Genomic DNA, 23,032 nt, shown 5'->3' with positions numbered 1-23,032 from the left:
TGTAAAAGGAGAAAGTGATAAGCCTACCACATGGGTTTTTTTTTCTTTCTTTCTTTTTTTTTAACATGTAACAGTTTACACAGTGCCTTCGGCTGTCTTCTCACCGCATCGCTGGGGGCCTGCCCAGGCTCTGATTATATGGAAGAGAAACCCACTCAAATAACCAATCTCAGGCAAAACCCGGGTTTGTTGAAAATAGGCCCAGGGGGATGTCAGGGGAAAACTGCAGGAGGTAAGGACAGGCAGGGACACCTCCCACCGCCTCAGACACCCCCGGTCTCTCGGTCTCTCTCCTCCATCTGCTGACTCCCTTTCAGGGTCTTACACCTGATTACTGCAGAATGAGTTCCTGCCCTTTCCTGCTTGGATCCCGGCTGACAGCCCCTGTCTGGCAAACCCCTCTTGACACGGCTGTTGGATCCCTTATCTCTGTCTCGGTGGCCCACCAACCGTCCTGTCCCCCCACAGGTAAAACCCCAGAAGAAGTGTTGAAGAAGTACTTGCAGAAAGTCCGGCATCCCCCGGATGAGGTGAGTGCAGGGGGAGCAGGGCCGGGCTCCTCCACCAGCATTTCCCCTGCCGGAGTTTTCCTCAGGATTGCGTGGGAGCAGCTGACCGGCTGTGGGACCGGCTGTGTCCTGAGGGGCACAGAGCCGCTTAGAGCTGACCCAGGGCTCTGAGGTTGGTGGTCCGGGGCTGCAGTCGTCCCCTGACCCTCCCCCAGCCCCCCGCCCCGCTCAGCAAAGAGCTGATTGATTGAGTCTAGGCTACCTTTCCATTAATAGTCTGAATACAAGACGAACGGTATGATAAGCTACGGGAGCCGACTTTTCAGTGGGTTTGATGTAGATCGGCGGTTCTCAGCCAGAGGGGATTTTGTGTGTCTGGGGGGAGGGGCAGTGCTTGAGGGCACAGGCCAAGGATACTGAACACCCAGCGGTGCCCAGGACAGCCCGTTCAAGGAAGACTGCTCCAACCCCAAATGCCAATAACGCCGAAGTTGAGAAATCCTCTTGCGGACTTCTTTAAATACCCCTCTGGTACACTTGGGGTGCAATTCCTTTGCAAACGTTCAGCTTAAAGGGGTCTGTGGGCAAGAGTCTGTTTCCTCCCATAGTTTTGGGGGTGAGCCCTGGACCGACGCCAGCAATTATTGGAAGATAAGGCTGTATTTAGATTCCCAAATCACGTTCGTCTATACCTTGGTTTGTGGGTTTTCTAGAAGAGCAGCGGGGACAGCTGCTGGACCTCACGGTGAGGTGCTCTGGCTTCCCGGCCAGTGAATGCTGATGGTCTCTCTGCCCTGCCTTCCCACCCTCAGGACTGCACCATCTGCATGGAGCGCCTCACGGCCCCCTCAGGCTACAAGGGCCTGCAGCCAACGGTCAAGCCTGAGCTGGTGGGCAAGCTGTCCAGATGCGGCCACATCTACCACATCTACTGCCTGGTCGCCATGTACAACAACGGCAACAAGGTTAGCCCTGGCCCGCGGGGCACCTGCCACCTCCCCTGCTGGGCCCCTTTGGGGTTGCGCCCAGGTGATCGGCGGAGGGGGGCGCGTCTCGGCTGTTCTCAGCAGCATCAGGCCTCCACAAAATGATAACCTGTCTTAGGCAACTGCTCCCAGTCTCTACACTGGGTGTGACGGTCTGAGAGCTGTAGACTTCCAGTCCCTGAATGTTCTTGGGGTTGGGGAGACGGAGACGACCAGGGTGGGGGGGGGGGGGGGGGGGAGGGGAGGTGTCCATTGTACACTACCAGTGTAGACGGATTTCCTGAAATTACCCGTCCTTCTCCAGGGCTAGTGATTTTCAGTTACAATTCATTTTGTATGGACAATTTCAAAACACCCTCAATTGCCCCTTCAGAGGCATTAGGGACTGTTGCCGAAGTATTCCTGCTAGGCCCTTCAAAACCCCCTGTTGGAGAAGGGGAAGGGCATTTGTTTGTTTATTTTTAAGATTTTATTTCTGAGAGAGAGAGAGAGAGAGCACTAGGAGGGGGGCAGAGGGAGAAGCAGACTCCCTGCTGAGTCGGAAGCCTGACGTGGAGCTTGATCCCGGGACTCTGGGATCATGACCTGAGCTGAAAGCAGATGCCCGACCATCTGAGCCACCCAAGCACCCCATGGGAAGGCCATTTGTGATGCGCGTCCTGTCCATTGTTGATGATGGAGTGCTATTCCTTTTGGAAGCTGGTCCCCAGGAATCTGGGGGTCTCCTTAGATGATAACTCTCTCTTACACTGTCTGAGCTTTCACGAAGCCACTGACTTTTCTCCTGTTCTTTGCTGTGCCACAATAACTATCCCTCCCCCATCTCCATGAATTCAAGTCCTACTTGCTTCTCCACACCAGCTCGGATGGCATCAGAGTCTGAGATTTCCCTGATATCTCCAACTTCTTATTCATCCCCCGGAAAAACTCTGGCTTTGGGATGCTGCTCTGAACTTCTTTCGCTATGGGAAAAAGTAAAGGCAGGAGAGATAGCAGACCCAAGCATGACCTGGTATAGCAACTGGATGACCTTGGGCAAGATTTTCAATCTCTCTGAGATTTCATTTTCCACCTGGAAATGGAGATAAAACAATACCTAGTTTACAGGGTATTACCACCATTATTATTCAAATTGATATCTCCTTGATATGATAGCTGTAATTTTCCCCTTCATCTTTATATAGCCTGGGATTTAAGTTCCCGTAGTGCAGACCTTGGGATCTTTGTCTGACTCAGAGGGCTCACGCTCAAGTCATTGATGCGTGATGCCTGTCCAGTCTGGTGCTCAACTTCCTGACCCTAGGTTAGGAAGTTTCACTGGGACTTGGCATTTTAAGGGGTTATTATGGATTTAAAGGGGTTTTCTAGCTCATTGATTTCCTTTTTGGTGTCCATTTTCAAGAAAAACCTAGCACCTTTTTGTATTTATTTCCATAGTGCTTCAGAAATATGCCTTCATTCTTTTAGCACTAATACTTTGAAGCATGCATTTAAAATTTTCTTTGCACAAAAGATGGAACAAAAGGACCCAGAGAGAAATGAAGCGATTCTGCCAGAGCAGAGAGCGGGACCCTGGGCTCTTGACCCCAAGCCTTGGGTTCCCATCTATCCATCGCATGAAGGAAACTTCTCCATCATCCTCAATATAAGTTTTTCTTTTAAATTCTTGGAGCTTGCTTTGAAAAGTCCCCAGATAGCTTCGCAGAGGATCTCAGTCCTCCTAAGATGCTGCAGATGTCCTGGAGAGCTCCTCTCCCAGCTGCGCAACAGCCCTTTCTGCACACATTGCTCCCTGCTCATGTCTTTCTTCTCACCCACTCTCTTCTGGAAAGCCTGGGAACAAGGCTCCTCCCAACCACGTAGGCCAAGCCTCGCTGGGCCCTCCTGTGAAGCCAGGGCCTCTTATATCTCTGCCTCCAGAGTCTGGTCCTGCCCCCCACCACAGCCACTGAGGTGCTATGGAGGGCTGGGGGGTTTACACACACCGGCTGGGGCCCTCACCTTCAACTGTGCTGTGCCTCAGTTTTCCTCTCTGTTAAAGGGACTCATTTTTTTTTTTAAGGCTAATAATAATAATAAGGCTAATATTCCTTTTCAGGTGAGGGCTAAATGAAACAAGATATAAACTCTGCTGTAAGGTATAAAATGCTATAATTAACGACTCCTTCCCTCCTTTACCGTGTGGGCAGACCTTATCCTCCCTCCGTTAAAGCCAATTCACAGCTTTTCTTCAGGGACCATTTCCTTCAAAGTTAGCTTCATCTACTCCAGCACATGGCGCTCACTTTCTCTTCTCAGAGCAGTGGTTTGCAAACCTGGAGGAGCATTAGACTCGGCACAGAGATCATAAAAGCACAAATAACATTTAGATACACCTCTTCAGGGTGTATAACCCTTCCTGTGGGTTATCTAATTTAATCCTTCCAACAACCCGGTGAGATAGATACTATTATCTTCTTGTTTTGTACACAAAACAAAACAAAAAAGCAAAAAAAAAAAAAAAAAAAAAAAGCAAAAATCAAGACCCAGAGAGGTTAATTAACTTGCCCAAGGTCACACAGCACGTGGATGGCTGACCACCTCCCCCTCCCCCTCCCCCCCTTCATTTATTTTTTTTACTCTTAACCAATGTGCTCTGTAGCCAATCCCCGACCCCTGACCAATCCAACTCGGTGTCCTGGGGTGGGGTCCAGACATCTTTATTTCTAGCAAGCTCTTCAGGGGGTGGTGACGCTCGGCTGTTTGGCAGTGGCTGCCCCCTAGTGCTTCGTTGTCTGTCCCACTTGCTTGGTACTTAGCGGTTAAATAATGACTGAACCCGCCCTCGGGAGCTGGTCTCCCTTGCAAGGGTGGGGTCTCTTCTTACACGTCCCTGAGCCGAGTTGTGGAATTGTGGAATTTACTGATTCGGCGGCATCTTGTTCCCCTGGCCCTTTATCTCTGTGTCCTTCCAGTGTTAGGTGGGGAGGTTGTTACCCAAACTGATTCCCAGTCTGGCTGTTCCTGCCTTGTTCCTCAGGATGGGAGTCTGCAGTGCCCAACCTGTAAGACCATCTATGGCGTGAAGACAGGCACTCAGCCCCCGGGGAAGATGGAGTACCACCTCATCCCTCACTCCCTGCCCGGCCACCCCGACTGCAAGACCATCCGGATCATCTACAGCATTCCTCCCGGCATTCAGGTGCGCTCACTCTCAGCCGCTGGCGGGTTTGGTTTTGTTTTCTTTTAGGTTTGCATGTTGGCAGGTGATATGTGTGTCTTAATCTGTTCAGGCCACTGTACCAAAATACCACAGACTGGGTGGCTTTGAAACAACAGGAAGTCATTTCTCACAGTTCTGGAGGCTGACAAGTCCAAGGTCAAGGTGCCCGCAGATTCACTGTCTGGGGGCGCACTTGGTTAGGGGACTGCCTTGGGCTTAGCTCATGATCCCAGAGTCCCGAGATTGAGTCCCGCACCAGGGTCCCAGCTCAGCAAGGGAGTCTGCTTTTCCCTCTGAGCCTCTCCGCTCTCCTGTTCTCTCAAATAAATATAATCTTTAAAAAAAATAATGATTCATTGTCTGGTAAGGGCCTGCTTCCTAGTTCATAGATGTCTTTTTGCTGTGTCCTCATGGCACGAGGGTCGGGGGGCTCTCTGGGGTCTCTTTCAGAAGGGCGCTGATGCCATTCGGGAGGATTCATCTTAGCCTCCCCCACCACCCCAAGGTCCTTCCTCCAAAAAATACCATCACCTTCGGGGTTAGATTTCAACCCATTAATTTCGGAGGGACACAGTCTTTCAGTCTATAGCACTCCACCCCCACTGTCCTTGCGTGCAAAAGGCCTTCTAGTCCAGTGAGTTAAGACTCACTCCAGCATCAGCTTGAAAGTCTCAATCCAAGGTCTGGCCTACAGACCATGTAGACCAGAGGTAGGAGAGACCCCACATACAAGTTCCTCTCCAGCTGGGAACCCGTGAAACCGAACAGGTTATGTCATGATGCTCCCAGGACCTGCATTGGTGTCCTTGTGAAAAAAGCCCCCATGGACCCCTCCCTGACCCTTTGCCACATGGAGGCCACAGGGAGAAGACAGACGCCTGTGAACCAGGAAGGGGGCCCTCAGTAGACATTGGGTCTGTTGGTCCTTGGACTTCCCAGCCTCCAAAACTGTGAGAAATACATTTCTGTTGCTTAAGCCACCCTGTCTGTGGTATTTGGTTAGGGCAGCCCAAGAAGGCTAAGGTAGTTTTATACTATGGAAAGTTTCCTTTCTCCCATCGACACGGTCTCACCCCATGCCCCCCATGGGGCCTTCCACGTTGTGCTTACTTTCTTATGTGTCTCCCGGCTTTCTCTCTGCCTGCACAGCAAAGATCGTTTCCAACCTATCCATCCGTACACAAAAGATGACATATGAGACACCCTGTTCTGCACTCTGCATTTTTCAATTAAAATATAGTTTGTAGATCTTCCCTTGTCAGTATATCTTCCTCGTTCCTTCTTCGCTCTGGGTGATAATCCATCATATAAATATACCATAATTTCTATTCAACAGTCTCCATTTGATGGGCATGTGGATTGTTTCCGATCTTTCACTACAACAAATAATGCCATAGGGAATAACCTTGCATGCTTGTGAGTATATCTGTAGAATAATTTTGCAGAAGCAGAATTTTTTTTGTAAAATCGTATTTGCATTTAATACTTGATAGATGTTCCCTGCCTTTGATTTTTGGGGACACTTCTTTCCTCTTTTGATTCTTTGAAAGATAGTCCTAAAGAGCAAATTGAACAATAAATACAATATTGCCAGTAAATACAAATGCGTTCCTTCCTTCACACACTGAAGATTTTCCTAAACGATCTAGGGTACTTATTGGATTCATCTGTTGGGCAAATATTTATTAGTTCACTCTTCCTTCCTCCCTCCGCCTTGCCTTCTTCCATTTTGTCTCTCTCTCTCTTTTTTTTAAGATTTTATTTATTTGAGTGAGAGAAAGAGAGAGAGCATGAGCAGGGAGAAGGGCAGAGGGAGAGGGAGAAGCAGACTTCCCACTGAGCAGGGAGTCCCAGTGCGGGGCTTGTTCCTGAGACCCCGAGATCAGGACGTGAGCCGAAGGCAGACGCTTAACCGACGGAGCCACCCAGGCGCCCCGTCTCTTATTTAACAAATACTGGAAGATGGATGATGGACCAGGAGCTTTCTAGGTGCTGGAGAAACAATGGTGAACAAAACGGACGGTACTTGCTCTCCTGATGTCCCCACTCTAGGGGGGATGAGGAAGACCACAATGATGCACAACCAAGTTTCTTCCAACTGATGATAAGTCACGTGGAAGATATAAAACAGGGGGTGGGGTGGGGTGATGACAGTCTGTAAAAGAATTGAATAAAAACCTTACCAGCCAGTCTGGGAAAATAGATACACACCACTAAACAAACCATAGAGCCAGACACGGTGTGCACTGATAAATGCTGTGGGACGCCACACAGGGTCTCCAAAGTCTGGCAGACCCGGGTTCTGACCAATGGCTGGCTCCTTATTGGCTGGGACTTTGGATGACACTTGACCTTTCTGAGCTCAGCTGTACAGCTGGGAACCCTCTGTGCACGTTGTGGTTTTGGGCAAAGGGCTCCGGTGCTGAGTGCCTGGTCACCGGTGTTAGCGGAAGATGCTGCTTGTCGTAAGGAAGAGGGCTTATGTCTGTCTGTCTGTCTGTCTGTCTGGGAGGGCTGGGAGGAGAATGTCCAGTGTGGGGCATATGGTAGTAGGGCCGTAAGAGCCATGAAGAAATGGAAAACCTTGGTAGTGGGAGGACACGGCGGGGTTGTAGCGGAGAAGTGTTGCAGGCTCACGAGGAAGAGCTTAATTTGGGGCTTATGACTTGCATAGATGGGATAGGGGGAGGGCGCGTGAAGGATGGAGAAGAGGACACCCTGAAGGGGGACCGTGGCCAGGCCGAGGAAGGACGCCAGCCTGTGTACTTGCCAGGCTGTGGGGAGCCCTGGGAGGCTGCTGGGCACGACTAGCGGGATGGGAGGTTGTGTAGTTGGGAATGCAGTTCAGGAACACCAGCACGGCAGGAGAAGTTAGTGGCTGCTACGGTCCTGGGGCCCGAACACGGGAGGCGCTGGGGCCCGGCCAGCGGTGGTGGGAAGTAGAACGACGGGCTGAAGGGGGTCGGGGGTGGGGGTGGGGTGGGGAGCAACTATCTCCCAGGAGGCTCTTTTCCCAGCCTCCAGGATTGAAGAACGGAGAGGTGGCACCAAAGGGTAGAAGGGCTCCAAGCCTGTGTCAAGGGAAATGCATCTCTCTGGGGTCAGGGCAGCTGCTCCGTAGACCCACCCCTGAGAGTCTGCAGCAGGACGCCCAGGGCCACGTCTGCCCCCATCCCCAGAGACTCCCAGAGACCCCACAGGCTTGAGCTTCCAAGAAGAGTGGAGACCATGAAACTCCGCCTTCAGAGAACGATTCCCTGGGGGAGAGACTCTGATGGGGGGGCGGGAGGCAGAGTCGTGACTGTTCCGCTTAGCGACAGGCTGGGAGCAGGCAGCCTTGCTGGGTCCGAGCCAGGCAGGCGTCTGCGTTGGCCGCGCCCTGGGCACGTCCCAGGCCGGTGAGGCTCGGGCAGAGCCGTGGTGGGAATTGGCCCTTCCGTTTGGCAGCCTGGCCGACGAAGAGCCATGGCCGTGAGCGTGTTGTAAATGCGGAATGATGTCACATGAATACGAAACTCAGGGCTGTCAGGTCCTGCATCTCCAAGAAGACAGTGTTGCGGGGCGCCTGGGTGGCTCAGTCCATAGGGCTCTGCCTTCTGCTCAGGTCATGATCCTGCGGTCCTGGGATGGAGCGCCGCATCGGGCTCCCTGCTCAGTGGGGAGCCTGTTCCTCCCTCTCCCACTCCCCCTGCTTGTGTTCCCTCTCTCTCTGTAAAATTTAAAAAAAAAAAAATCTTTAAAATAAAAGAAGATAGTGTTGCCTCTCTCAGGTGCCCACAGGGACCTTTCCCTTCTCCGATAGTGCACTTACGTCATTCAGTTTGTGAAACGGTAGATGATTTTGTTCCACCCCATTAAAATTTTATTTATTTATTTATTTATTTATTTAATTTTATAAAAGATTTTATTTATTTACTTGACACAGAGAGAGAGAGAGACAGCGAGAGCAGGAACACAAGCAGGGGAAGTGGGAGAGGGAGAAGCAGCTTCCCGCTGAGCAGGGAGTTGGATGAGGGTCTGGGATCATAACCTGAGCCCTGAGCGGAAGGCAGATGCTTATGGACTGAGCCACCCAGGGGTTCCTTACAATTCTTTTTTAAATCACAGGATTTTAACATCAATTTGCAACCACATCCATTATTTACCAAAAAAAACCCCCCAAAACCAACAAAACCAAAAGTCTGTATTTTCTTTCAGTTTTGTCATTCATGCATTCATTCACTCGTTCACTTACTTTTTTTTTTTAAGATTTTATTTATTTATTTGACACACAGAGATCACAAGTAGTCAGAGAGGCAGGCAAGGAGAGAGGAGGAAGCAGGCTCCCCGCTGAGCAGAGAGCCCGATGTGGGGCTCGATCCCAGGACCCTGAGACCATGACCTGAGCCGAAGGCAGAGGCTTTAACCCACTGAGCCACCCAGACGCCCCATCGTTCACTCATTTTTTTCAGCCAGAACTCATTTATCATTTGTAGGATACCTTGTGCCAGGAGCTGCGTGGAATTATCATTATTATATTGGCTTCGTCTAGAAGGGATTTTTCAAGGGGTCCCACAGACCCTCAGGGGGTCAGAGATGCTCAGAAATTATAAGCAGACATTTGTGTGTGGACGGGGACGGGTTGGGGGAAGTATGTGCTGTGGTCCAGGCACAAAATCCCGCTTTTTTCGTGAGTTGCTCAGGGGACCTGTGGACACATTCTGGACCCTGATTAGGAAGCCTGGGTTCTGGGTGAATGCTGCGTCCGTTCCTTTCCCACCCAGCCCCAGGAGGCTGTGGGGTATGGGTGAACCCCCATGTTCACTGCAGCGTTATTCACAATAGCCAAGGCAGAGAAGAGACCCAAGATAAGGGTCCATCAGTGGATGAACAGATAAAGAAGAGGATAGCACAGCCCCTGGCTGGGAGGCACTTTCGTGATTCTGAGTAGTCTGGAAGTAAATAGTTCAGTGTGCCCTCGGAAACCTGGACTTAAGTTTGGGCAAAGCCGTTGGAGGAGCCCTGTAACCTCTCTAGGCTGCAGGATTTCCTCTTTTGTAAAAGCAAACAGCCAGCATAGCTGATGGGTGATGACGATGAACATTTACCGACTCTTACTATGCACGGGGGTCAAGCACACTTCACACTCATATTCTCCCTATTTAGCAGACAGGGAACCAACACTCCAGCCAGCACCTCTGGGAGGTGGCAGCTCTGGGTCCAGACCCGGGTCTGAAGACTTCACTGTGCATGCGTCACACCACTCCTGTCACAGCTTTGCGATCTGTTTCCGCCTAGACACTATGACCCTTATTATTGTCATCATTATTTGCATTTGTCACAGTCTGTGTCCCTTCATTCAAAGTGTTTTGAAACCTTGGGCATCTGGGTGGCTCAGTCGTTAAGTGTCTGCCTTTGGCTTAGGTCATGATCCCAGGGTCATGGGATCGAGCCCCTCATTGGGCTCCCTGCTCAGCGGGGAGTCTGCTTCTCCCTCTCCCACCCCCCCTGCTTGTGTGCCTTCTCTCTCTATTCTCTCTCTGTCCAATAAATAAAATAAAAAAAAAAAAGTTTTTTGAAAACTTGTCTACGGCAATAATACCCTCCGACCCCTCGAAGGGGCCCCTATCTCGTCTGAAAACTGCCCTTGGCTGTATTTCTTTCTGCTTTCAGGGGCCAGAACACCCAAATCCTGGGAAGAGTTTCAGCGCCCGTGGCTTCCCACGACACTGCTACCTTCCAGACAGCGAGAAAGGGAGAAAAGTAAGAGCGGGCGTCTGGGTGGGGTGGGGGAGGATTTCCTTCTATGTCAGGACCCCAGGTTTTGCTTCCTGCCGTGCACAGGCTAAAAAGTGCGGGGTCTCTTTTTACTCTAAATGCACATGGTAACTAAGGTCATATTTGAGTCAGCCATAGGTAAGGGTGGGTATGATTAGAATTTTTTCTCTTGCAGGGGTGTGGCGGCAGGGTTTTTTCCTCTCCTGGATAATACCAGCAATAATTCGTCTATTTTTGGATCCTTTCTCTCAGGCTTTGCTGCTTATTAGCTGCTGGTCCTGGGACCAGCACTAGGGCCACACCTAGAAGCTTGGTAGAAATGCAGAACCTTGGAAACTGCTTCATTTTAACAAGATCCCAGGTGATCAGACAGCACGTTAAAGCTTCAGAGCCACTGCTCTGGGGCAGGGATCTTAATTTGGGGGAGATTACTTTTTTTACAATGTACTTTTGTATTCTATGACGGCTCCAAAAAGGCAGAGGGAAAAATCACTGGGTTTCTGGATTCCCAGTGATTTGTGGTCAGGCTTCAGTGGTTCTATAAATTATAAAGTTAGAATAAAGTTTTTATGTTCATTTTTCTGTGGCAAAGGCCAGAAAGTCATTGAATTTTCTAAAACTTCCCTAATCTCAAAAAGGATAAGAACCATTGATCTAGGGGTGTGCTGTGTCCCTTTTTGTGGGGTGCTGGGGGGCAGTGTTGGGCAAGAGGTGGATTTGATTTTATTTTTTAAGATTTTATTTTATTTGTGAGAGAGAGAGCACGAGCAGGGGGAGAGGGAGAGGAGGGAGTAGGAGAGGGTCAGAGGGAGAGGGAGAAGCAGGCTACCTGCTGAGCTGGGAGCCCAATGTAGGGCTCAATCCCAGGACCCTGAGATCATGACCTAAGCTGAAGGCAGAGGTTTTAACCCACGGAGCCACCCAGGCGCCCCACTTGATTCCTTTTCTAATCCTGCCACTGCCAACCTAGTAAATACTGCCATCTTTCACCTGTCACCCGGTTAAGTATCCTCTTTTGAAAGTAGGCTCCATGCTCAGCATAGAGCCCAGTGCAGGGCTAGAACTCACAGCCCTGAGATCAAGACCTGAGCTGAGATCAAGAGTCGGAGGCTTAAAAGACTGAGTCACCTTATAGCCTCCCAGGTTAGGTAACCAAAAGCACAATTTCTAGCATCAAGCTGTTTGTTGATAAGAAATAAACTAGAAAAAAAAAAAACCCAAATTGTTCTAATATCCTTCCCTTCCTTCTTTATGATGTGCTGTCAGCTTGGCATACAGACCTACTACAGTGTGGGTCTAAGCCTTCTCCTCACACTAATTCCTCACCTCTCTACTTCATTTGTCTGCCGGTCGGGGGCCCTAACCTTGGACTCTTGCACAGCAAGGTAATAAGATCATGGGTTTGGGAGCTGGATTGGCCTCAGACAGAGTTCTAGTTCTGCATTTACCAGATGTGGGGACTGGCATAAAAGAGGAACATTCTGAAGTCTTAGTTTCCGGATCTATAAAACAGTGGTGACAATTTCTATCTGCATGGACAGGATGTTGTAAAAATTAAGTGAAAATAGCATTTCTAAAACGCCCAGGGTGTTGACAGCTGTTGTTGTAATCACATGTGCTTTGGCTCATATTTATTTAATGTGTCTTCATGTCTTTTTCTACTGATACACAGGTGACTCTTTAATAACTCAGGGGCCAGGAGTGCTGGCCCCCATCCTTCTGAAGTTGATATCCAAATATAACTTTTTTAAGAAAAGATTTATTTGAGAGAGCAGGGGGCGGAGAGCGAAAGAGAGAGAGTAGTAGGAGGAGAGAGAGTGGAGGGAAAGAATCCTCAAGCAGATGCCCCGGATGAGAGCAGAACCCTATGCAGGGCTCCATCCCGGGACCCTGAGATCATGACCTGAGCTGAAATCAAGAGTCACATGATCAACCGACGGAGTCACCCAAGTGCCCCGTGGTAGTCCTTTTTGGAATCCTGAGCATTTTCATCGGGTGCTTTCTTCATGCTGGACAGGGTGGTAGGCAGTTGTCTTACTCAACGACAATTTTTTTTAAAATATTTTATTTATTTATTTGACAGACAGAGATCACAAGTAGGCAGAGAGGCAGGCAGAGAGAGAGGAGGAAGCAGGCTCCCTGCTGAGCAGAGAGCCCGATGTGGGGCTCTATTCCAGGACCCTGGGATCATGACCTGAGCCGAAGGCAGAGGCTTTAACCCACTGAGCCAACCAGGTGCCCACTCAATGACAATTTTTAAAAACTTAGCTGAATTAGAACATTCTGCAAGCCCTAACACCTCGTTGGGTCTCACCTATTAAACAGAGACGATAATAACCCCTGCCACATCTGCCTGCAGGTGGACTTGTGAGGACCAGGTCAGCAAACGAATATGAAATAGCCTGGTAGAGGGACACCTGGGTGGCTCAGTCGTTAAGCGCCTGCCATCAGCTCAGGTCGTGATCCTGGGGTCCTGGGATCGAACCCCACATCGGGCTCCCTGCTCAGCGAGGAGCCTGCTTTTCCCCTTCCTTCTGTCTGCCAATCCCCCTGCTTGTGCACACGCTATCTGTCAAAAAAAAAAAAAAAAAATCTTAAAAAAAAAAAAAAGCCTGATGTCACAGCATTTCCAACCCCATCACTGGAGCGCTATGGCGCGTCTTTAGCTGCGTGTGCTCTAATACTACATTTGCGGGGTGGAAGGAGAGGGCACAGCTTCAGAAGCTCTAGGATCATAAGCTCCTTGAAGTCCTAGGTCCTATCTTTTAGCCGTGTTGCTGGCAGCTAATGTTTGTTGAGTAGCGTGAGTCAGTCTCTACTGTGAAAGTGCTGGTAACATTTAGCAGATCATCATTGCCATTTTGTAAGTGAGGAAATTAAGGCTCAGAAAGGTGGTCATTTGTCCAAGTTCACACAGTTCACCAGTGACAGAACCAAAAATTAACTCACGCCTCCCTAACTCTACATCCAAACTCGTTCTTTTCACTGTGCTTCTTGGGGCATCATGATGCAAATAGAGGTGGACCCTTGGGAAGGCTCTACTGTCCAAGGCATACTCTTTGACCAACATTAAATGTCTGCCTTTGGTCTCTTGCCTTGACTGGCTTAGGTGCTGAAGCTGCTGCTTGTGGCCTGGGATCGCCGCCTCATCTTTGCCATTGGTACCTCCAGCACCACGGGCGAGTCAGACACCGTGATCTGGAACGAGGTCCACCACAAGACAGAGTTCGGCTCTAATCTCACAGGTCATGGCTACCCGGATGCCAATTACCTGGATAACGTGTTGGCTGAACTGGCTGCCCAGGGCATTTCTGAGGACAGCACTGCCCAGGAGAAGGACTGAGCTGGGGTGGGGTTGGGGGGTCTATGGGCCAGGAGGGGCCATGGGGACCACAGGGCAGGAAGTGGGAGGGTCAAGGTCGAAGTTGGTGCCACGCCCTCCCGACTCCCTCATCTCCCCTTCTGTCCTGTCTCCATCCCCCATCCCTCCCGGCCACAGTGGGGGAGGGAGATTGAGTAAGGTGACGTCATTCATAACCCTCATCCACCACAAAGGAAACATGGGATGAGGGCCGTCCTCGGTCTGTTCCCATGGAGTTTTCGGTGCTGGGTAGGCAAGAACCCCCCACCCCCCCTAAGTAGGGGGCATGGTCAGCACACTTAGGGTATGGACATTGCAAGGGCACTCCATACCCTGGCCTTGTGAAGCCTGAGGTTCAGTACCTTAGCTGGCTTCTTGCTGCTTCCACTCTCCTTTGAGAGCGGAGTTTCTGCTTTTCTCGCCTCCTCTGGAGGCGAGGAGCTCTCACTGTGCAAGATTGGGGGGAAAGGGGTGAACCGCTTAACTGCTGTGACATCAGAAATCAATGCCTCGTTGTACAGCAAGGAAGCACTTCCCGCCAAGAGGGTCAGGGAAGCAAAGGTTTCTGGGAGCACATTCAGCTCCCATCATAGTCCCTGGCTTCTCTGAGCTCTCCCTCCTCACGTTTTCGACCTGTCCAAAGAGGCATCTGGTTCTCTTGTGTGGATGGATGGGCTCTGGGATTCCTCTCTGGGGCGGCATCCCGTGATGTTTCCAGCCCCTCTCTGATCAGACCAGAGTCTGCATCCCACTTAGCATCTGAATTGTCCTCAGGGAGAGGAGCCCATAGCCTTCTTCCCAACTCATCCCAGACCAGCTCAAAGATTCCATGAGTTTCATCAAGTCACTGTGAGTAGAGCCCATGTTGGGCTCTGTGCCATCTGTGTATGTGCATCTGTGTGTGTGCGTGTGTGCACCACTGGGCAGGTTGGTGGACAGTCCCATCCTGTTCTCCCGTCGTTTTTGCGAACTGTCAGACTCCAGGTCTGATGGGGTCAAACAGTCCCGCTGTGGTTCCTTAACCTTCCTCACCCTTTGCAACCCATCCCGTAGTAAACTTGGACCCAGATGCCCCAGGGATGTGCTTGGGGAGACGTGTAAGGTGAGGACTGGACTGACCCCTTTTTATATCTCTTTCAAGATCGGATCTAACCAATTCACCCAGTCTTGTTTCTATGAGGGCTTTGATCTGTCTCCATGCACATTTGCTAATCAGAGCCCCGAGGTGGTGCTGGACCCCCTCATCTATCACAGATTGAGCTGGAGCATGGAGGGAGACTTTTCAGCTCATTCCTAACAGGGCTGGGACCACATCGTGGTCCAGTCCAACCTGCGTTTGGGTTGTGTCCCAAGACTCTGGTCTATACCCTCTCCAGCATTCCTCTTGCTTTCCACTTCCCTTAAGGAATGAATTGGGGGTCAGGGAGGAGAGAAAGGGGATCAAGAAAGGGAAACCCAAATCTCCCTTAGAAAGTGGGTTCTTTGAACTGTGTGTTTGGGGGAAGTTCCTCTGGATACTAATTTGAATTTATATACCTCATGTTTTGGGGGTTTGACGTATATATATCCATATATATTTCATAATATTTGGAAGGTTTTTGATGCTAGAAAAATGAAACAAAAGAACCTTCAGAAATGGTACTTAAGTTAGAACCCGAAGCCAGGCTTTCCTGCGAACTGGCTCCGTAGCTGCTTGCTGTTCGCCCGCAGCCATTTTCACGTTGATGGGACCAGTGGATTCACCTGAGAGTCACCCAGTTCTTTGGGACATGCTGGTGCTGAGCCTTTCTTCATTCTCCAAATGGCTATCAGGATGCTAACTGGCTCCAGCAGAGGGAACTCTGACAGGAGGAATTGTTCCTGACACCTTCGGTCGGGTTTCTCCTGTCGGCCACCTGCCATCTTATCTTACTAGTGGACCAGGACTTAGGGCCTGAGTTCACGGCTCCACAGGGCACAGTTTCCTACCACAGTCGGGAGGAAGGGACCTTGCTGCAGTGTTTAATATCACACCCACCCTCTGCCCTTTGCCAGGCTGTGGTGTACCAGAGATTGTGGAAGAGCCTCATGGAGACCTTGTCCCATCCCCGCCTTCAGCGGGAGACCCGGGTCAAGTGTCTGCCGAGCTTCTCACCCACGGGGATGAGGAAACAGGTTGAGGGTCAGTGGGTAGAAACACACCGCTGTGGAGTAGGTGGGGAGAGGAAGAAAATGCACCCTGAGCCCTGGCCGAGGGCAGCCGGGAGAGGCGGGTTTCCCTGCAGTAGGCAGAAGAAGGGGCAGGTGGGCAAGGGGACAGCTGAATGAAGACGGGGGAGGACTCCGAGAACGGACCAGGCAGGTAGGGTGCCAGGGGCAATTCCTCTTTCAGGATAAGTCTTCGTACCTTCAAGACTTCCCCCTCAGGGTGCTGACGACGTCTGCGCCCTGGTTCTCTTCTTCCCTGGGGTGCTCCGTAGGCATGATCTCACCCTCATGCGGCTCCTCTTGGGGGCTTTCTAGGCAGAAGGGGTCTTGACTCTCCTTTCTAACACTGTGCCAGGCAAGATGTGGAGGGAGGGGGTGCCCCTTTGCCCTTTCTCTGTGCCGGCCCTGGAAAGGCACAGTCTCCGGCTCAACGAAAACCCTGCCAGCAGGGGTCCTGAGCACCCACCGCTCCGACACAGGATGTTTTCCCACCATGGCTGCTCCTGAGGGGAATCTTATGCCTTTCCTTTCATGCACCAGCAGCCTGCTCTGCCCCCTCCTGAGTCTGCCTGAGGGATGACAAATGGGATTGCAGACGAACTCTGTCAGATGCCCATCCCTTAAAGGTTACTTGTGTTTATGTGGTTGTGTGTGCCTTTGTGTTTCATACCCTTTCCCCCACCTTTTTTTGTAAAACTTGGACTTCTCTGTGGTTTTACACTTGGTCAAAAGTACTCGTCCTGGTATTGCACTGTTGTGTGCATGAGAGGGTAGGGGGCAGGCCCCGTGTGATACAAGAAAGGGCCCTGTCCCCTTTTCTTGTCTGTGGTCACTGGCAATTGAGTGGGGGGGTTTTCTGGGAGAGGGAAGGTGAAAGTCCTAACCTAAATCTTCGTACCTGGTGTTTTGAAGTCCTTGGTGTTGCTCTGTGAGAGGACATCGCCACCTGGTGCTCATGAGGTGTATGTGCAGAACAATAAATGGCAAGTGAACAAACCACAAATGGCTGTTAACCTTCTGCTTTTTGCAGATCAGAGCACCTAAATACGGGGCATGTGGGGCACCTTCCCCAATCTGTAAGCAACCACAAGACCAGAATGGGGGCGGGGGAGTCCTTCTCTTTTTTTTCCCCCCAAATCTTTTGCAACCACACATTTGACCAGGGGACCTGGTTTGACTTCTAGTTCCTCTCAAGAGCTAGACTGCATAGCAGGGGAAATTTAAGTGAATCTAGGCGGAAAAGACCGCCTTAAAACACGTGGATGTTTGTTTCTTACAGTTCTCTCCACCTGACTACAATGTAGCGGACGTTTCAATAGTTTGCCAGCTGTTGTTTCTCAAGTAAATGTTTAGTATTAATCATCCCGATACTAACACGAACACGAAATGCAAATACAAACCTGCCCTTATCACCCAAATGTGTCGATTTCTGAGAATCTAGAGAGTGTTTTCACGGAAGGTGGGGTTCATCTTTCCACAGAGCCCAGGCTGGGCTCCCGGGTCAGGACAGCAGAGCCTGTGAACTCCCCGCCCTGGGTTCTGACTTTGCAAAATGAGGTGATGGCTGAAAAATGATGTGATGGCTGTGGGAGGGCTGAAAACCCCCCATGTTCTCATTTCCTGTAGATGAGCAGTTGGACAGCGTGATTCTCCAGTACACATTTTAATGCATATTTATGCATAATTTTGTTAGAAATACAAGTTTGAGAAGAACTTCTATTTCAAAGGGCAGTTAGTGCATTAAAAGTCTGACAGCCGTTAGCTGCACTTTGTCTCTCTAACTCAGTGGTCTTCAAGGAATTCATGGGGGAATTTGCAGAAAAGTGGTTAGTTCAGCTGAAACTCACCCACAAAACACTCAGAGGTTTAGGAGAATATTTTAATGTTTAAGTGGCAGGATTCAGAGCGGAGGTTGCAGAAATCAGTGTTGGTGGCTGGGCAGCCGGGAGAGGAGGGCTCTGGGAGACAAAGGAGTAGCCTCCTTCCCATCTTCCCACAGGCTGGGATGCTTCAGGCTCCTCAGAAGGATTTAAGTAAGCCGAAACTCGTGATTGTGAATGTTAACAAGGCGAGAGCAGATTATCCTTCACAAAAATTAACTCATTTGTGGCATCTGATTCAGTGAAGGGATATTTAATTAACTGAAAATGTTGTAGAGAAGGTGTGCCAGGCTAGCTCAGCCCATAGAGCATGTGACGCTTGATCTCAGGGTTTGTGAGTTCAGGCCCCATATTGGGAGTAGAGATTAGTCAATAAAAAAAAAATTTTTTTTTAATGTCATGGAGAAATATTAATAAACTCACCCTAATTGTTACAATTCGATGAGACTGGTATTAAAATCAGGCAAATCTCTCCCTCTCGCCAAAATAGAAAAAAAAAAATAAAATAAAATTGGACAAAGCCCCAAATGCCAGGAAACAGTCCTACATCCTGCTGGATGCCTGAAGGACGTCTGCCGGAACTGAAATAAATGTGTCACGAATGGTGTTGGATGCCTTTTTTGTTTCATTTAAAAACGTGGATTTGATCATGACTGCCCCTTTTCTGCTGGGCGGGAAGAAAAAGATATATAATTGGTAGTTTCTATTCTGTTTTGGTTTTAGGGAGGAAATAATACTTTGGTGTGGGCTTACTTTGACTTCTTGCATTTTCCCTTGTCTCCCGCCCATAGAAAAATGCAGACTTCTTGCTGGCATGTGCTGGGGCGGGGGGAAGGGGTGTGTGTGCGCACACATGTGTTTGGGGTGTGCGTGTATGTTTGGGGGTACACGCGTGTGTGCTTGGGGTTGTGTACAGTGATCTGAGGACGGGAAGGGGAGGGGTCCCTCATGGATGAAGAAGGGGTAGTACTCTTGGAACAGAGACCAGGAAACTGTCTCAGAGACCAGGTGGTTAGGGGTAAGGATTTCAGTTTCCCCTGAGCGCCAGGATCTTGTCCAGTTCTCATCCTTTTTTCCCTCACGCCTTGTCTTGAAACCGTCCCTTCTCTCTTAACCTCCTAATAGAAGATTGTTAAGTTAAAATATTTTTTGAGGACCTGATGGCACTAGTCTCAAGTCCAAGAGTGGCCCGATCTGAGTGAGTCTGAATCGTGGTTGGAAAGCTAGAATACCGAGACTTAGTAGAGACAACATCTTGCTGTTCAGATAAGCTTCGGAGGACCCCATGCATTGGTACAGAACCCTCAAGGCTGAAAATCAGTGCCCGTGCGGGACTTCCCATATCTTATGGGGGAAATTTCAGCCCCCAGGACCATGAAATCCAGAGAGATATTTAAAAAACAAAACAAATTCTTACAGCTCGTGAATCAGAAACCGATCTCGGATTAAATGCAGGGTCCCCAAACCCAAAGGTCTGCACGCTCCCCGCTCTCTTTTCTCAGGGCTGTAGTCAGGTGAAGATAAACAGTGATGCACACAGAGAAAAGACACCCCCTTCACGTTTTAGCCCCCAGGATGACCTTGGCTTAAAAGGCACGTTGGCTGTCCTACCCTCCCCAACCCTGTCCACGCAACTCTGTTCATTTTGTGGCCGGGAGCCCTAAGGAAGTCACAAAGTTATACCTACATTTTCCTGCACCTGCCGCGCCAGTCCTCAGGAAGGCAGAAGTGGAGACAGATCAAAGGCAAGCGTGAAGAGATGGGAGAGGCGTTTCCAGGGGAGCGATTCAGGCTGGACTCCGCTCCTGTTCTTGGTCAGGGGCACCTCCAGCGTCTGCAGTGGCCACAGCCAGATTCTGCCTCTCATCCTCCAACAGCTGGTAGCCTCTCTTCTTGTACTTCCGGGTGCCATAGACGGCCAGGGCGATGGCGGCTGCCAGGACGGTGGTGACCCCCACTGTGACCCCAGCTGCTGCCCCTCCTGACAGACCACCGCCATCCCCACGGATGACCCTCATGGCCCTGCGCAGCTCTAACGGCTCCCCCAGCCTCCACTGGTGGGTCTGGGAGTCTTTAATCCAGGAGCTGGCCGTCTCACTGTTAGTCACTAAGACAGTGTTAGTGGCAGCTTGACTCATGAGGGGCGGCTGGGTGTAAGGGGGGAGCCTGGCAGGGGGCAGAGCCCCTCCTGTGAAGAGCCCGGACTTGACGCAGTAGGACACTTGGCATCCATCACTGATGATGGCCAGGTGTTGGCTGAAGCCCCCGGGACACTTTTTTAGTGAAGGTGTCCCCAAATCTTTGGATGCAGCAGAATTCACCAAAGGGTTCCCGACTGCACAGCTAAAGAAGCCACCAAAGGGGACTGAAAACCTGTATCCCATCTCATAGTCCAGGGAGGCACATACCTTGAGGCTTTCAAAGAGCCGCAGTGGAAGATAGCCAGCCGGGCAGGACTGTGCGTTGGTCAAAGGGTTTATGCTCTTACCACTGAAGAGGCCCCCAAAAAGCAGTCCTGAGTTTTCTGGTATTTGGCCGCTCGCCACGCACCAAAAAGCCCTAAATTCAGCCTTGGCCACCCGGAACACGTCTTCGCACACCGTCTTGCAGAAGACGAGGAGGGTGCATTTCCGCCGGCACTCCAGGTGGTTGTAGCCGTCCTCGTGGATCTGGGAGAGCAGCCGGACTGGGGAGTAGCCAGAGGGGCAGGAGAAATCACCAGTGAGGGGATTCTTCTGCTCCAGGCGTTGGCAGAGTTGGACAACCTCCTTCCCGGAGAGCTGGGTGCATTCCTGATAAACTCCTCCGAAGGAGAAATTGGTCATTTTCCCCTCGCAGGAGCCGTCATCCGTGTTGGCCTGGAAGTTGAAGTTGGGCGAATTGGCATTGGTGCATCCAGGGTAGGTGTTGAACGTGTAATAGTGCCTCACAGCGGCCTCCACCGTCCTGGACAGCTTCTTGACCAAGGGCCCGGGCAACTCGGGCAGCATGTCGGGGTTGATGAAGAAATGCAGAGGCAGGCCAGCGCGGTCTATGGCCACCAGGTGGTTGAGGATGCCCTGCTGCCAGGCCTGGAGGGTGATGCCCGGGTAAAAGGGAACCCCTCCGATGCTTTGCACCCTGGAGTTGGTGCGGTTCGAGAGGTAGCTCTTGGTAAGGGCGCTCTGCGAGGTGTAATTCTCCTCAACTTTGAAGTTCACAATGTTCATGAAGGCAATCCCAGCAGAGGCAGTCACGGCGGTGCGGCTGCTCTCGCCGTCCTGTAGGAATGAGGCTCGGATGTGGTCCTCCTGGATGAGAGCTGCGCCGGCGTCCACACTGGTGATGACATGGGTGCCATAGTTGAGGACCAGCAGTTCTGCGAGGTAGGTCGCCATCCGCGTCTGGTTGTTCTCCAGGCGCTCAGAGATGTCCATCAGCTCCTTCTTAAACCTCCAGCTTAGCTCTGACGCTGAGTTCATCTTGACTGTGTAGATCAGGTTTCTCACCTGAACCCGGGTAGTCACAGCTTGGTCTTTTACTTGAAGGGTCTTCATCTTCTGGAAACCAGAGGAGAATTTGCCATTGACCTTGGAATAGAGGGAGAGCTCTGAGTTGATGGAGAAGGAGGTGCTGCTCTGGTAATTCACCCAGGACTCCAGGATTTCAGAGTTCATCTCTAGGTTGCTTTGTTTCTGGGCGATGCTGACGATTTCATCGGGGATGATGTACTGTCCATCTTCCGTGGTCCTGCAACCCCTGTAAGTCAGGTCCATCACCCGTCCCATGTCCACATTCCGCAGGTTATCCCAGCCCCCTCCGGGTAAGGCTTCTAGAACAGGTAGTTTCAAGGCGTTCTTGCATTTTTGAAATCCAGACTCATTCATCTCTCCCAAAGGCTCGTTCATTTCAGCCCACGCTACCACTGCCCAGAAGAGGACAGCACCCGTGAGGCCGTTCATGGCTTAGACAGTCCCACACACGCCAGCCCTAAACAGCAGCCAGCAAGCTTGGTACAAACTGAGCAGAAGGGAAAGAACGCAGCTGCGGAAATGAACACATACAACAGTTCTCCCAACGCCACCAGTTCCTCTTCAGGCTCATCTAATTACAAAATAGGGAAACGAGAGTTGGTGGGAATACAAAGGCCCATCAGGACTTTGAAAAAATCATGTTGTGCTAGGTATGCAAAGACAGTCCTGTATCCTTAACCGTTAACTGCCCCAACAGCCCCCCTCTACCCCCAGCCCCAGGCTGGTGACTCTGCCCCAGCAGTGGGATCTCAAAAAAAGTGCCACCACACGTCTCATGGCTGCCTTCGCGGAAGATTTCTGGCTTTGAACGAAAGTTTTGGTTTCATTTTTGCTCTGATGTTTCAGATTTTCTTTGACGGCTCTCTCCTAGGACTCCAGCACCGGTTTCCTTTTACTGTATATAGTGAACCGTTGCTGAGACTCCCTGCCTCCCCCTTCCCTGGGCTCACGGCAGGTCAAAGCCAAGGCCTGGGGCTCCCACTCAGCTGAGGGTGAAGGCAGTTCACACACAAGAAAAGAATGACAATCTTGGACACACGTCCTGTGGACTTTCCCTGTTATGAGCCTCATAGTGCAGGCTTTGGAGGTGCCGTTACATGAGGCAGAGCTGCGGGGGCTGAAGTAGACTCGGTTCTGCTGCGCTCTGGAAACTTCGGTGTGTACTGTCCTCAGTGCTCAGACTGAAAGCATTGGCCCCACATTGTGTTGTTTCCTTTCAGGCAGAAATGTTTAAGCAAAGAGAAAAATCCACACTCTGATTTAGATTTTGATCAAAAGCTGGAGCGCCTGGGTGGCTCAGTGTGTTAAAGCCTCTGTCTTCAGCTCAGGTGGCTCAGGTCATGATCCCAGGGTCCTGGGATGGAGCCCCGCATCGGGCTCTCGGCTCAGTGGGGAGCCTGCTTCCTTCTCTCTCTCTGCCTGCCTCTCTGCCTACTTGTGATCTTGTCTGTCAAATACATAAATAAAATCTTAAAAAAAAAAAAAGCAGACAGTAGCCAAGGAGTATTTGTGTATGTATGTACACACTTACATATCCTCTGGTGTGTGTGTGTGTGTGTACAGTTGCTAAGTTGGTACCTGTTGTTACAGCTTTAATTTTTCGTTCTGCTGCTAAGTTTATGTACTCAGTCTAGGTGC

At 50.6% G+C, this 23,032-nt stretch overlaps 2 protein-coding genes across 2 annotated transcripts in view; one reads left to right on the top strand and one right to left on the bottom strand.

Moving 5' to 3' along the window:
• The window catches only part of DTX4 (deltex E3 ubiquitin ligase 4), a 36,075-nt gene extending 17,772 nt beyond the window's left edge, over positions 1-18,303 (top strand). Inside the window, exons 5-9 of the mRNA XM_059404917.1 lie at positions 469-530; positions 1,322-1,474; positions 4,515-4,676; positions 10,350-10,439; positions 13,564-18,303. Of these exons, the coding sequence (XP_059260900.1) occupies positions 469-530; positions 1,322-1,474; positions 4,515-4,676; positions 10,350-10,439; positions 13,564-13,797 (701 nt within the window). The 3' untranslated portion in view covers positions 13,798-18,303. The remainder of the gene's footprint in view (positions 1-468; positions 531-1,321; positions 1,475-4,514; positions 4,677-10,349; positions 10,440-13,563) is intronic.
• MPEG1 (macrophage expressed 1) lies at positions 17,650-22,098 on the bottom strand. The gene has a single exon (XM_059404908.1). The coding sequence runs from the start codon at positions 21,821-21,823 to the stop codon at positions 19,670-19,672; it is 2,154 nt and encodes a 717-aa protein (XP_059260891.1). The 5' UTR covers positions 21,824-22,098; the 3' UTR covers positions 17,650-19,669.
• Positions 22,099-23,032: the final 934 nt, after the last annotated feature.

Source organism: Mustela nigripes, chromosome 1 (genome assembly GCF_022355385.1).
Source record: "Mustela nigripes isolate SB6536 chromosome 1, MUSNIG.SB6536, whole genome shotgun sequence".
NCBI classification, from domain to species: Eukaryota; Metazoa; Chordata; class Mammalia; order Carnivora; family Mustelidae; genus Mustela; species Mustela nigripes.
Note: the sequence above shows the minus strand (reverse complement) of the source record. Positions and strands in the feature narration are given on the sequence as shown.